This window comes from Mytilus edulis, chromosome 11 (assembly GCF_963676685.1).
Source record: "Mytilus edulis chromosome 11, xbMytEdul2.2, whole genome shotgun sequence".
NCBI lineage: Eukaryota > Metazoa > Mollusca > Bivalvia > Mytilida > Mytilidae > Mytilus > Mytilus edulis.
This window is the reverse complement of record NC_092354.1, coordinates 33,031,645-33,047,522: the sequence shown is the minus strand read 5'-3', so window position 1 is coordinate 33,047,522 and position 15,878 is coordinate 33,031,645. Positions and strand designations below refer to the sequence as shown.

Sequence of the window (15,878 nt, the reverse complement as noted above, 5' to 3'; positions counted from 1 at the left end):
ATTGGGGTAACATCACTTTTGCTTTTTTTAGTTACTTCCTTTTATAGATTGAAAAAAAAACTAATAAGTTGTGGTTTCCATTTTCTATTAACTCAGTTTGTTTGCAAGAAATGTTATGAAACTTATACAATGATAAAAAAAAAAAAAAAACAGCTCAGCTTTAAATTAAGCTGACATTACTTTCTCTCTTTGTATAATGTTAGATGGAAGCTGGGACTAGTTCATCCATATTTAATTTTTAAAAAACTGAAAGACAACATAATTACACCGCAAAGAGTTTTTTTAATGACATTATTTAACATTCTAAGATCAGTTTGTAATAGCTACAAGAATTGCCGCGTACGTGAAGTTTACACCAAAACAGAAAAGATGGAAAGCAAAGGCTATACCCACAACATTTAACTATAACAAGTCGGGGAAAAGACTTCTACCCTGGAAACCAGCCCAAGTAAAAGGAAGCGAGTCAGACATGCATCTAGAGCATTGGAAAAGAGACGGAGATTAGAGGTATCAATATTTCATTTCATTCTTTTTGTAATACGGGATAATATATCCATTGCAATGACAAACAGCCAAGATTATTGTTGCTGCGATTAAAAATTTAAAAAGTAATACATAAAATGATCTTCCAAATTTTCTTTGAAAATAGAAATAATTGATGATGAACTAGAGATATAAGCGATAGAAGCTAACACTACACTAAAACAAATAGTAAAAAGTAATCAGTTCAGTGAGAAGAACCAAACTAACTGAAAAGAGAATAAATAAATAACAGTTATACAGACTTTTTTTTGGGGAACATGATGCTATGATGAGTTACAAATCAAGTATTTAGCATTTAAATCTTCTGAATTTTGTCAAAATACAAGCTTTTGACTATAATAATTGTTTCATATTTACACCTTTCCAGACTTTCTTTAATCTGTTAAGTTCTTCTATAGTTATTTATACCAATAAATTTGTTAATTGTCAGTAACCGCTAGTAGTCGTCTGTTTGTTGTTTTTATGTTTAATTTGTTATGTTCCCTACTTTTATTTTTGATTTAAATCTTTTTTTTCTTGAATTGAATCATGTGTTATTGTGTATTAAGTTGTCTGCATTTCCTAGAGGTACGGGAGGCTAGAATGCTATGCAAACCGAATAAATGTTATCGATGAAAGATGTGATGCACCCACGAAGCAAACTTTTTGACATACTTAAAAGATTACATCTTCAACTATCTATAAAAATCGGTTCAATGCATTGTTGAATACTAATAAAGTAAACAATAAGGAGTGTGACCGAACAAAAGTGTATCATAAATAAACTCATCATAGATACCAGGACTAAATGTTGTATATTATTACGGCCAGAAATCGCCTTTAAATTGTAGCCAAAAAAAGACACAAATCAATAATAAAATTTAACAATATTTATTATACAAAAGTTTACAAGAAGTATTACACAAATATTACTGTCAACTTAACTGTCAAAATATGAGTCCAATCTTTTATCTTTATCTGTATCCGGATAACCTTTTGAATCCAATCTGAATATTACGTTCACTATTAAGGTCACAATCCAGTATGATGTTGTTTGTAGAATAAAAGTGTCAATCCAAATGCTGTGAATGCTAATGTCTATCGATGTCTAAGTCCAAGTCCAAGAGTAAGGGACTGTGCAATATTTATCTGAGGGTGGTTCCGGTGTACAGCAAATATTTATTAAAAAAAAACTTTATGCCCCGCCAAAATTTATTTAAAAAAAAGTTCCTGCCCCGCTTCAATTAATTACAAAAAAAGTCCTTGCCCCGCTTGAAAAAAATAAAACACACATATGGAAACATGATATTTTTTAACTCAAATGCACAACATTCAATAACACATGTATATCAGAGTTAATATATCAACTCAAATGCATATATTTCAATATAATAAAGATTTTATAACACATTTTAATTGTGTTTTGAAAATAATATTTTATACCGCCACTAGAATGTTTCTATACATTTTTTTTATATTCATTGATATACATGATATACTTTCCTTGGAATTATGAAATTCAACTTTAATAAGGGTTTACCCAACATTTTTACTAATTTTTATAAACTTTTGAAGAAGTATTTATTTTGAGATATTGACAAAACTATATAAATTTTAAAAAATTGTGAAATAGCCAAATCAAGTATAAAATTGAAGAGCTTGAGGACCAAAAATACCAAAAAAGTATCCCAAATGAGGCTGAGGAATTATCTATGCCTGAGGAAGAAAATCCTTAATTTTTCAATGAATTCAAAATTTGCAAACTGTAAATTTATAAATTTAACTATGTCATTCATCTATTGTGTCAACACATATGTGCTAACTACCAGGCTTGTGATAACTCATTTTTGATGTATTTTATAAAACAGTTTACTTATTAAAAAAAGTCATGAAATCGTGATGGAACACGAATTTGTCTATTAGATCTAGTTGTTATCACTGGGGTTATCCCTCTTTCAATGTCACTATCAGAACATGCAGAATGGTTAATAGCATCTTGTTCAGAGTCCGATTCAGCTTCAGAGACAGATCCAGCGTCAGTGTCTATTTCAGATTCAGATTCATACTGTTCCATAACAAGATCGTCATTTTCATCATCAACTAATTCCTCCTCCTCAACTACCAGATTTGATACAATTGCTCTCTTAACTGCCTGAACCTTCTCATGCTTATATTTAAAATAGCCCAGCTGTTTATGAATTATGTATTTGTCAAGAATAGACACTGTTTGTTTATCAATATTATTATTTTCAAACATGTCTACCCAGTCATAATCTTCAAATCCTTTAGCCCCTTCACCTTGTCTCTTTTGTTGATGTTCACTTGTTCTTTTCTCTCTGTCTGATTTGAGTGTTTCATTATGCAGTATATAGTTCTTAACAATTTGTTTGGGAACTATAAACTTCTTACTGAACACCTCAATTTCATTATCATCAACACTTGAAATCTCTCCTTCGCTAAACATTTTTTTTAAGTTTGATCTAGGTTGGAAATCGTCATGTCTTCTCTGGACTCCATCGATAGAAGTTGGTGTGTCTTTGTGCTGAAGATAATGAAATTGAGGTAGCTGTTCATAATCTGGGTATGGTCTTGGCACAGGTGGCATCAATTCATTGCCAAATAGATTAGAATTTTGAGAGTTCTTGCAGACATCACATTCCTGTCCAAGTAATCTACACTGATACTTGCGGTACTGTAGATAAAGTTCACCTTGTTCAATGTTACTGGCAATAAAGTTGAAAATTTTGTTAAAATATCCATGTCCAGGAACATTATTTTTTTCCGATTTCGATGACTCACAAAATCTTTTCTTTTTGCTGGAATACACTGTCCAGTATTATACTAATATAATTATAAACAATACAAGGTGAATGTCTGACAGAAGAAGTCAAACTTTTTAGTTTGAGGCTGAGAAACTTGGAAAGGGCATTTTTCTAGTTTTCATTGTGTTGAAAACAAAAAAGTTGTTCACCATCTCTTCAAAGCTGTTTATTTATTGATGGAATTTATTTTATGATGATTTCTAATAATAAAAAATATGCAAGAAGGCCCCAGCAATTGATAAATTTATATATACTATATCTGGTCAATTTCAATGAAATATGGCTGCGACTCTAAGAAAACATAACATCAACAACATTAGGTTTGTGACAATGGTTGGCCGTTATACCACACCTTCTCATTCTAATTTAAATTTTTTTGGAAAAAATTCTTTTGAACATTCAAAGAGAATAATGTTAAACATCAATCTGTCTAATGAAATACATATAAGCCAAGGTGCTATCTTGAAGGCTGTACTAATAGTACTTTAACCTATAATTACTCACATCAACTTCATTTTGGCTTTCATTGAAAACTGTCTCATTGCAATTGGCAATCATACCACATTTTCTTATTTTTGTATAGATCACCACAGAACATCTTATTTTTAAGTTATGCTAACATTACCTGGATGTTCAGTTACATATGCGTGTAAGTATCCTCCTGCTGGATCTCTGGCATCATCTATTCGTAGTCTTATTTCATTTGAAACTGCCCAAGCATTTTTTTGCATGGTTTCTGATTTTTTTGTGCTCTACTTCTTTTGAGGACAATTCTTGAACCTCTTCTCTGGACATTTCCTCAAAGGGTTCAAAATAATCCCATCTGAGTGAAGCCCCATCTACTAATGCATCTCCTGTAAAATAAGACGCTATCTTCAACAAAATTTATCTAAATTGCTTGAAAATTGATTATATTATTAAAGACCCTATTGAAATGAACTTTATTTTATTTTGTTTGGTGTAAATTTTTTATCGTGTATCAAAAAATATATTCATATTTTTTATACTTTAATATAAAGACTAGTATGTATTAACTTATTCAACATTATTTAATGGTTTAATATAATCAACCCCTTAAAAATCAAATGGCTATCGTGGTTTAATAGATAGATTTAACACATTGATACACATATTTGCTTTTGACAATTTTTTTTGTATCAAACATACATATAAATTTCACTTTAGTATTAAGAATTTCAAATTTTTAAAGCATTTTTTTTATCAGATACAAAAAAAACAACAAATTAATCATAGAGTTTGATAATTTTCACTTTTAAATGAGTTAAGAACAAAAAAACATAGAAGAAATCAAGTGATTTCATTCACTTTTAAACTTTAGTTACAGTTAAACGTTTCGTATATAAAAGACTCATCAGTGACGCTCAAATCAAAAAAATTGAAAGGCCAAATAAAGTAAAAATGACAAAACATTCTAACCTATAGCACTATTGGTCCGCTCTGCTTCATTCTGTGCAGAATCTCCAGATGCCCTATGAATTCTTACTCTTCTGACCATATTTTGGATGCGACACAACTCTGCAAATCTAATTCTAACAGCTAAATTATTTACACCAACGCCTGGTCCTGCATCTGTGTATTCTGCGATCACAGGATTTACAGAGGGAAGATTAAGACTGTCTATTTTGTCTAAGAGAGTGTCACAATTACTGGTTAGAGTCTTTATATGATTTTCTATCTCATTAAAATGGTCAACATCATCTGTCACTGAATTAATAGACTGAAGAACAATTTGAATAATGTTGTCTACCTCAGCTGGTTTATTCCATTCAGCTAGTGTTGATGTTATTCTCTGTTTTAAATGTGTCATCCTCTTCTCCTCATAAGACTTAAATTCATTGCCACCACTCTTAAGTGAGGTCAGATCTTCTTCATTATAACTGTCTTTGACATTAAAGATGATGTCTCTGACAATAGCATACTTTGTTCTGTCTTGTTTCGTATAAAGTATGTCAGATTTTAACTCAAAGATGTCTGGATCTTCATACCTTAATCTGATTAGATCACTTGCCCAGACACAACCAGAGCTTCCAACATAAAATTTTGGACGAATAATGACATGGTTGTGGTCTGTATTCTTCACTAGCTTATCATTCCCTGAAATAAACAATAACATCTTTATTACATTGACTTTTTTTGGAATTTAAAAAATATATGCAGAGTTTTAGTATAATATACGATACATTCATCTGTATGAAACATACAGTGACATACCAGACAATTAAATATATGTTGCAAATTGTCTCCTTTGATTTATAGCACATTTAATAATTGAATGAAATCAGGAAATAAAGTGTAGAATTCATTAAGAAAGATTTATGAAACCTTCTATATCTTATTTTGTTTATAGTTTAGGCCTCTGGTTCTGGGGGGTGGACCCCCCTCCCATTTGACGACGATCAATGCATTTGAATGGGGACATATATTTGGAACTTGGTTTGGAACCCCACTTTTGAAAATGGCTGGTTCCACCCCTCATGGTGTAGCTTTAATACTATGCAATCAGAGTCAAGTGTGTGCTCCCTGTTGAAGTCTGCATGGCTATATATAAATGCTTAAATAAGATTTTTTTTTCATTTTATATCCACAATATTTTTAAATAAGAAATTAAATCCATAACAAAAAATTATTGCCTTATATCATAAACAGAACAGTACTACTTCAATGATATTCGGTCTTGGATTGAAAGTTGATTCATTGGCAATCATTTGTACCAAATCTTCTTATTTCTGTATAGATCACCACAGAACATGCACATACCAGTGTCATTTAATATTGAAAGAAAGATAATTACCCTCAATATTTTCTGTTTTCCATGTCATTACTCGAAATGAGCTTGGTGTTTGGTAAACCTCAGGGGTTCCAAAGTCGTGTTGTGGAAGTTTTCTTTGTTTACTTTCATCAGATACTTGCAAAATTTTTCCTTATTTTGTATCTCGTAATCCAACTAAAAAATCAATGTTAAATAAAATTTAATAGAGCTATAGCTACTTATAAGAATATAAGGTATACATGTTTGTGACACAAATATATATTTCACATGTAAATACAAATAAAAAAATAAAGAGGCAGTAGCAACGGTTTTCCAAAGAAAAATAGTCTATTATTTTTCAAGAATATGATGTATCTTGTATATAAATACGAGCAAAGGATATTTTTATGTGCAATATAGAGCTTTATTGTTGTGAAAAAAATCATTTTTTATAAGCAGAATCCATTTTTATAATCCAAAAATCCACGCCCACCCATATGCACATAATCAAAGGATAACCTAAGACTGTGCATGCTCATATTTGTGCTTCGATAGATCAACCATATAAAAAGTATATATATATATATTAACATGTGGATTTATAAAACCAGAAAATGTTTAAAATATGTATCGGCTGTGACTTAATTCTTACTACACTTTTTATATGACATGACCATAAAGGGCACATTCTGTTTATAATTAATGAACCTTGGTTAAACAAACATTAGTGTTTTAATGCCTAGTTATGTTCATAAGAGTTCTAAAATTAACATGAAACACATTTTTTCATTCATATTTTTAGAATATTCATTTATAAACCTTCACCAAAAATATGATTTTCTTTGCCTCTGCCTCTTTAAATAGTATTACATGATCCTTTCAATGTCATATGTCAACATATTGTCCTGAACTTGCATGAAATTTTGCCAATGGACATTTAACAAACAACAATCAATCAATCATTATTCATCTCAATCAACCAGTTCACACATCACTGATTAAAGAATGTAACCAAAGATTTGCTTATATTTTTTTCAAACAAACTATTATATGTTACAATCGGAGAAATGAGGCAATAATTTCTTTGCTTTTCTCTTTGTGGATTCATCTTAAATTACATATCCATCCAGATCACTGTTTTTATTTTTATGTGAAAAAAATGTTTTAAACATGTTAAATATTTATAAAAAAATTTCTTTTCATTTTTATATTATTACCATCAGTTCCTGGTCTAACATAAGCTTTATCGTCAAATGATATTTCTATCCCAGCTGGAAAAAATATACTCCTGCTTCCAAACATGTCTGTTCTGTTTAACTTGATATGAGCCCTTTGGTGGTGTGTCAGTTCTGTTTCATGATCTTCTGTCTTGGGTGGCTTCTTTGCACAAAATAACCAATCTCCTGTAAAAAAAAAATTGACTATGGTATATAAAATTTTATTTTAAAATATGCTAGGCATCCTTATCAACACTCATTTGTTTTTTTCCTACTCATTTTATGATACATTATCATAAAAAAAATTGCAAGAACTGTTAGATTTTACATTTTTAGCTGGCTATCTTGCAGGTTTATATGATAGTCAAAGATGTAATGCATGTCTGCAAAAAAAAGTATAAGCCTGGTAGTACTTTTGATACATATTTAGAAATTTTCTTCATTATCATATTTTCAAATATTAACCACTGTAGCTCAGCTGTATTAATGCCTAAAAAAATATAGACATTCTAAATAATAATCAAAGGTACCATGCATATATTTACATGTCCGAAGTAAGGAGGAAATTTAATATTGTAGTGTTTGTAGCTTGATACTGTAGTTTACATTTGTTTTTCTGTTGTTTATAATTATAAGTTAACAGTTTAACTAATGTTCATTCTTACTGCATACATGTATGACATGTCTGTTAATTTTTTTTCTGCAGCTTTGAATTTTTACCATTTATACATGTACATTTGTATGTGTTATAGTCAAATAAGTGTTTGGATTAAATATTAAAATACAAACTATTTTTTTGAAAAATATATACCTTTATGCTTTCGTCCTTCAATTGTGTTTACTTTTTTTGGTCGTGCTCTTAGCCACACAGTTCTAGCAGATTTGATAAGACGTTTTCCTCGCTTGTGAAGATTGTAGTTTGCAATTGATAACAAATCTCTGGATTTTACTCTATGATTCAAGTACAATACACTATCATGACGTCTACCATGAGCTGAACTCTTCGATTCTATTGCATTTGCTATAAATCTTTCATCATTATAATCTAGAAGAGGTTTTGGTCCTGCTCCTAATCTTCGTAACTTTACTCTATTGTCTCTGATCAACTTTTTAGCAAGCCTTCCAACAGCTTGATTGAATCTTTGAGAGTTGTACTTGTCTTCATGGAGGTATAGATTTGTTTTATTCTTTATTATTTCTTGTAGCATGTCGACCTTACACTCTACATCTGATCTTCTCATTTGACTGAGTTTACTGCAGTCTTTAGTTTGAATAGAATTTAATTCAGACTGTTTTGATTCTATTTCTTCATTTAATCGAAGGTTTATCATATCAGTTGCAGCCATTAATGCATTGTTAACCTCACATTGAATTAATCCAAGTTTTTCAAGATCTTTCAGTGCTGTTTCAGGGTTTATTCCTACGCCAGAAAGTGCATCACGAGACAAGAAATTTGCTAATAGTGCTTTAACAACACTTCTATCATGTTCACTATCTAAGGTTTTCAACATGCTCTGAGTGAAATCATAATCAAGTTGCTGTTGCTTTTTAAATGCAGTTATGCCTATAAATTGTTCATCTTCACAAAGCTTCTTAAATATTGAAGTCAGAGAAACATAGTCACTATCTAGAATTATGTAACATTTTTGGGTTTTTATATTTGTGTAAATGATACTTCGAATACCATGAATCTGGTGCATTAAATCATCCTTAAGTCTTGTATGTACATCATCCAATCTACATTGTATGGGAATACTAGCAATGTCAGCATATAGTTCACTCACAAAGGGTTTTGTTCCAATGTTCATTTTTATCTTTGATGTACATATTAAAATTGACAGTCAATCGTTCATTTATATGTAATGTTACACTTAAAGCAATATTTGAATTTAAAAGTTTTTCTTGTACATTTCATTCTTAAATACATCTTGAACTAAAAGAGGATTCTGGAGTCACATTTTGAGAAATAAATACTATATAAAAGTCAAACTTCACCGCTCTTACTGGTGCCGGAAGTAAATAAGAAATATAAAAATTAGTACAAATCTGGAATGGACTGAAAGAACGTCAAAAAGCAAATTGAATTTTTTTATTTAAAGATATATCAAATATTAATATGAAATTCTTTGATAAAACGTACGTACTATAAAAAATCTAGCCACGCACATTTGTAAAAAAAAAGTATTCCCGATATGATGGACCGGATTTTAGAACCTTTACCGGTATCGACAATATTTTTAGAATACGACTGGGTTCCTTCACCCGAATTTTCGTAATGGAATCAGTTTATTATTAATAAAAATGTCAATAGACAGAAGAGGGCAACTTCGAGGTTCATGTCAACTTTGTGACTGTGTCGAATATGAACTGCCAGTAGAAGGGCACAATTGTTCATATTGCGGTGATCCACCAGCAAGACATCAACTTATTGAACCAGAAATTGAGACAGAATCAAATAATAATGCAGAGAAATGTACAGGTATGTACGAAAATCAAAAGGAAAACAGACTGAACATTTAAATATTTTGCTAAATATATGAATAGGGGATAGTATCCTGTCTACAAAGGTGCACACATTTTCAGTACATGGTACCAAGGCTGTCCAGTTTTCATATAAAGTATAGCAAAGCAATTCAATTGTACATGCTGTCAGATATAAAATTTTCTTGGCAGATGAGAGAAAAGTTTCGCACTCCATATCCCTATTTCAACTAGTCATTCTGTGGCCATTTTATAGCTTTTATATTTTAATTTGAGTGAATGACTGAAGCAAGATGCCTTTAATAGGTCACCTCCACTCCTTATAAAAATTTCTTGAACTGGCACTGAAAAAAGACCTCAATGTGAAGCTTTGACTCTCACATTTAAATATAAAAGCTATAAAATGGCCACAGAATGACTAGTTGAAATAGGGATATGGAGTGCCAGTGATTACAGAATGGGTTCAATGTTGTTTGTGCTATTTTATAGTATATAATATAATCAGATTCAAACTTTAATATCAAGTGACAAAATCTACTCTAAAATAACAAACAAGCAATCCAAATGAAATGAAGTGTCATATACTTACATTTATAATGATATTAAAATGCATATATGTACATGTAGGTACAGGCATTTTCAATTTGCACAAGTATTAAAGAATGACAGGTTTATAAACCAGAGGTAATTGATATAGTCAGTCATGTACATGTAGTGCATATGCTAAACTGATCAAGATATTTTTATTAAACCAATGAAAATTCCCAAAATTTGAGGGATACAATCTATTAAATGACATTATAATACATTCTACAAAGCACAACATAGATGATTAGAATAATAGAGTGATTTAGGAACCTTTAAACAAGAACATTTTAACAAAGTGTAACAATGTCATTTGATTTTTCCTACTTGTGTATTATACCATTGTGTCATTTTTGTATGTACATGTAAGCAGTGTAAAAATTATTTATATGTTTTTGTTTTCTATTTTAAGATTTAAATGAGGTTCCTGCTTCTTCTATAAAACCCAGATGCAAGCCATGGGAAAACACAGCTTTGGGCTGGATAAATTGCCCAACAAGGCCATCAGCAATTTATTATAATTCGATTCTTCCTGAATTCTATCAGAGCTTTTGGCCATTTTATCCAGACCAAAAGCAATTCAAGAAGGTATTTATAATGGAAAGAAGCCGTCAGTTGATAATAAATGACAAAATTGCATCTATCAGTAAAAAAATCAAGTATATTATTAGTGAAAATCCTGCCTGTGTTGGCAAATTTATGATATCAGGTGATCATTACACACCAAAACCTGGAGATAGATAAAGGCAACAGTAGTATACCGCTGTTCAAAACTCATAAATCCATGGACAAAAAACAAAATCGGGATAACAAACTAAAACCGATCTATCATTAAAAACAACAGGGATACCACTGAGAATCTTAAAGTGCTTGTCGAGATGATTGAATCAGAAGTAACAAACCATGATTCAAGTCTTTTCATAAATAGTGGCAGAAAATTGAAATCGGGTAGAGATTGCCACCATACCATTAACAACTACATAAAGAAGGAACTAGCAACTTTAAAGACACAATTAATGGATTTAAACAATAGTTTAGACAAATATGAAAAGAAATATCTAGCAATTTGGGTGCATAAAAATAAGCCATCAAGGATCTCTGATGCGAAAAGAAAAACAAATAACAAATTCAAATCAGAAAAAAGGAGAAAGCAACATATGCTAAATAAAGTTTTAAATGTATTCATATCACTTGGAGGGGATGCAGATGGGGATTATTATAGTCCAACATATGGCATTCCTCAAATTACCAGCTTGGAAATACCACTAGAAGATTTAACACATAGATATTTGACAGATTGTTTAGAATTATTGGTCAAGGATGGTTGCTTTGCCGAATCAGCTTTAGAAGATGTACAGTTGTTCTTGGCAAAGCAAAAAAGGGAAAATTTTAACAGTACTATGGCATAATTGTTATTTAAATTAACCATTTTTTGCTTTGCTTTGCTAAGAACAACTTGCATGTTTCAAAGCTTATTCCAAACTATCAATCAAATAGCTGTGTGTTTAATCTTCTAGTGGTATTTACACCACACACTCAAATTTAACTTGTTTTATAGTTTAAGAATTTATTTACAATACAACATACTGTAAGTCTTAATAATGTTTAAGAATTTAATTTTAAACACACTGTAAATTTGTTATGTTTAAGATTTATTATGTTTCTTTACAATACAATTATAAAAGTTGTTTTTATGTTTTACCATTTGTTTTGTTATGTTTAATTTATAGTTTTCCAGATATTTTATTTATACAGACAATGCTCAATAATTATGTACATTTATTTGTAAGTAATTTTATATTTTCTTTAAAATTAAAAGTGCCAAACATTTATTTTTCATATTTTAGTTTCAAATTTTTCTTGCTTTGCTTTGCTATTAAAGAACAACTGTACATTTTCTGAAGCTAATTCCAAACTATCAGTCAAATAGCTATGTGTTCAATCCTCTAGTGGTATTTACACAACCCAAATTTAAGTTGTAATTCTTTTAATGTTTAAGAATTTAATTTTGTTATTTTATTAAAGTTTAAGCATTTATTTTCCATATGTTATGTTATGTTTAATTTACAAACCATTGTTAATAGTTTTCCAGATATTTTATTTATACAGATAATACAGTTTGTAATTTAGATAATAATAATGTACTATATTAAAAGCAATTTGATATTTTTTTAAAGTGCCAAACATTTATTTTTCTTATTTTACATTGTTTTAGTTTCAACATTCTTTTTTTTTCATTTTAATACATTTGAGTTTAATGTTTTGATTCTCCTTTACTTTTATAAACAAAAATGTGAGTACAATATACATGTACATGTGTACAAATAGGTTGTATATACATTGTACATGAACATTTTATACATTTATATGTTGGTCAGTATTTCATTTTTTTAAATGATAATTAAAAGCATAAACACACAAAAATATATTGAAGCACTGTATTAGGCTAATTTGTTTTAGATTATATTGTGTTTTTTTTTTTAAGTTATTTTTTTCTCACAGAAATCACAAATATATGTATTGAAAAGAACATTTTATATACCTTTAAACATGTTGCATTCAGATAATATATAAGTATATGAACTAACATTATCTCAAGCCATCGATATGTTAAATGTGCTGTTATTCAATTTGATTTTAATAAATAGTTTTAATCTTTTTTACTCTGATTTAATTATTTTTTATGCACACGCAAAGGGGTTTTAAAAGTGTGCGCCCCGCCAAATGTTTCTTAAAAAAAACTTGTCGCCCCGCTCATAATTTGCATAAAAAAAGTATGTGCCCCGTCCATGTTTGCACCGGCCCCACCCTCAGATAAATATTGCACAGTCCCTAAGTCCTAGAGTGAGTTTAACTTTAGTGTCTGTATATATATATATTTGGCATGGAAGATTCTAGAACAGTCTATAATGGAACATCCTAGAAAGTTACAACAGAAGTTTCTAGTAAAATGTAGAAGTTTATATAATGCATCTTTTATTAGGATCATTCTGGAAAGTTCCAATCATTCTGTAATTGTTACAGAGATTTCTAAACTGCACAATTCTAAAATTATTCTGTAAACAACTATCAGGCCACACAATACAAATCAGGCCAACATCAATAAATACAATAATCATAATATCATAACACCTCCCCCTTAAAAGAAGTTTTAGTGTAACAAACACTTATGAATAAAATGAACAAAAATACATAGTATATACAAAGTGTTTTAATAAGCTCTAGATAAAACATCTGCTATTACATTATCTTTACCCTTAATATGTTTTACAATTACATCATATTCCTGTAACAATAAACTCCACCTAGTCAACCTCTGATTCTTGTTTCTCATTTTATGTATGAAGGTGAGAGGATTATGATCAGTACACACAAGAATAGGATATACAGTGGGATTCAAATATACATCAAAATGTTGAAGTGCTGACAACATTGCAAAACACTCTTTTTCAATAGTTGAATAATTTTTCTGATCTTTATCTAATTTCTTTGAAAAATATGATATAGGTTTCTCAACATTATCATCTGTCTCTTGATATAAAACAGCTCCAATTCCTACATCGCTAGCATGAACGGCAAGTTTAAATTGTTTTTCAAAGTCTGGAGTTATCAGAACTGGACTATTAATTAAAAGTGATTTGCTATTTTCAAAAGCGTTTTGACAATTTTCACTCCAGATAAATTTAGAATCTTTTCGTAAAAGATGAGTCAGTGGTTGAACCACAGTAGCAAAATTTGAACAAAATTTTCTGTAAAATCCAATCATGCCTAAATATCTCATAAGTTGTTTTCTATTTGTAGGAGGAGGAAATTTGGAAATAGCTTCCACTTTAGCCATAATAGGTTTCACTTGACCTTGGCCAACTGTATGCCCTAAATAATCAACAGTGGCCTGACAAAATTCACTTTTACCAAGATTAACAGTCAAATTTGATTGTGACAATCTAACAAAAGTATCATACAAATGTGTTAAATGCTGTTCCCAGCTATCACTACATACAATTAGATCATCAATATAAGCATAACAACAGTTTAAATCTTATATAACATTATTGATCATTCTTTGAAATGTAGCTGGTGCACTTTTCATGCCAAACGGCATTACAGTATATTGAAATAAACCATCTGGTGTAACAAAAGCTGATATTTCACGAGCTCTGTGTGTCAATGGAACTTGCCAATAACCTTTCAACAAATCAAATTTGCTCACAAATTTTGCTTGACCAATGTTGTCAATACAATCGTCTATCCTTGGAATCGGATAGGAATCAGATTTTGAGACTGAATTTACTTTTCTGAAATCAGTCACGAAACGAAAGGTTTTATCTGGTTTTGGCACAAGGAGACAAGGAGAGCTCCATTCACTGTTACTCGGCTCAATAATATCATTGTCAAGCATATATTTAATTTCTTTTCTCATAGCTTCAAGTTTGAGTGGATTGAGCCGGTAAGGATGTTGCTTAATTGGAGAAGCATCTCCTACATCAACATCATGACAAACAGCAGTGGTTTTGTTTGGCACATCTGGAAAAAAAAATTTAAAAGAAAATACCAAAGTTTTTCTTTCTTCTCTACGATCAAAAGACAGATGTGCATGTTTTGAGTCTAAATTTGACAAAATTTCTGAATTTTTCAATCTAACTGTCTCTTCCAGAGTTTTAGAACTAAAAGGTGGTTCAATTACATCTGGTTTGTCATGATTGTTCTCAAATTTAACCATGCCTAAAGTGGCAACTGGTTTACTCTCACTTTCATTTGTACGCTCAAAGTATGGTTTTAACATATTAATATGACACACTCTGTTTTGTTTACGCCGACCTGGAGTTTTTACAATATAATTCAAATCATTGATTTTACTCTCTATTGTATAAGGACCACAATATTTAGCCTGTAAAGGATGTCCAGGGACTGGCAAACATACAAGTACCCTATCACCAGGCTCAAAAACTCTGTCCCTGGCATCTTTATCATATCATATTTTCATCTTGTTCTGTACGTTTTTTAAGTTTTTCTGAGCAATTTGACAAGCAGTGTACAATTTTTCTTTAAATCTAGATACATAGTCTAAAAGATTCAAGTCAGTATGTTCAGTAAGTCACTTTTCCTTAATCAATTTTAACGGTCCCCTTACAGTATGGCCAAATACCAACTCAAAGGGACTAAATCCAAGGGATTCTTGAACAGCCTCTCGGACTGCAAAAAGTAGAAAGTGAACTCCATCATCCCAGTCTCTGTCAAATTGAAGACAAAAAGTTCTAATCATGTTCTTCAATGTTTGGTTAAAACGTTCTAAGGCACCTTGAGATTCTGGATGGTACGCACTTGATCTATACTGAGCAATCCCTAACTGGTACACGACTTGCTGAAATAAACCTGACATGAAATTTGTTCCCTGGTCGGACTGTATAGACTTAGGAAGTCCTACTAATGTGAAAAATTTGATAAGTGCTTTGACAATAGTAGGTGTCTTGATATTTCTTA

General features: G+C 30.5%; 2 protein-coding genes across 2 annotated transcripts; both read right to left on the bottom strand.

The window, feature by feature from the left end:
* Nucleotides 1–3,565: 3,565 nt before the first annotated feature.
* Nucleotides 3,566–6,304, bottom strand: LOC139495491 (uncharacterized). Its single transcript, XM_071283764.1, has 2 exons — nucleotides 4,782–6,304; nucleotides 3,566–4,198 (listed from the first exon to the last, which is right to left on the bottom strand). The coding sequence occupies exons 1-2, from the start codon at nucleotides 5,476–5,478 to the stop codon at nucleotides 4,044–4,046; spliced, it is 852 nt and encodes a 283-aa protein (XP_071139865.1). The 5' UTR covers nucleotides 5,479–6,304; the 3' UTR covers nucleotides 3,566–4,043.
* Nucleotides 6,305–6,733: 429 nt separating this feature from the next.
* Nucleotides 6,734–9,139, bottom strand: LOC139494201 (uncharacterized). The gene is made up of 2 exons (XM_071282374.1): nucleotides 8,143–9,139; nucleotides 6,734–7,517 (listed from the first exon to the last, which is right to left on the bottom strand). The coding sequence occupies exons 1-2, from the start codon at nucleotides 9,137–9,139 to the stop codon at nucleotides 7,288–7,290; spliced, it is 1,227 nt and encodes a 408-aa protein (XP_071138475.1). The 3' UTR covers nucleotides 6,734–7,287.
* Nucleotides 9,140–15,878: the final 6,739 nt, after the last annotated feature.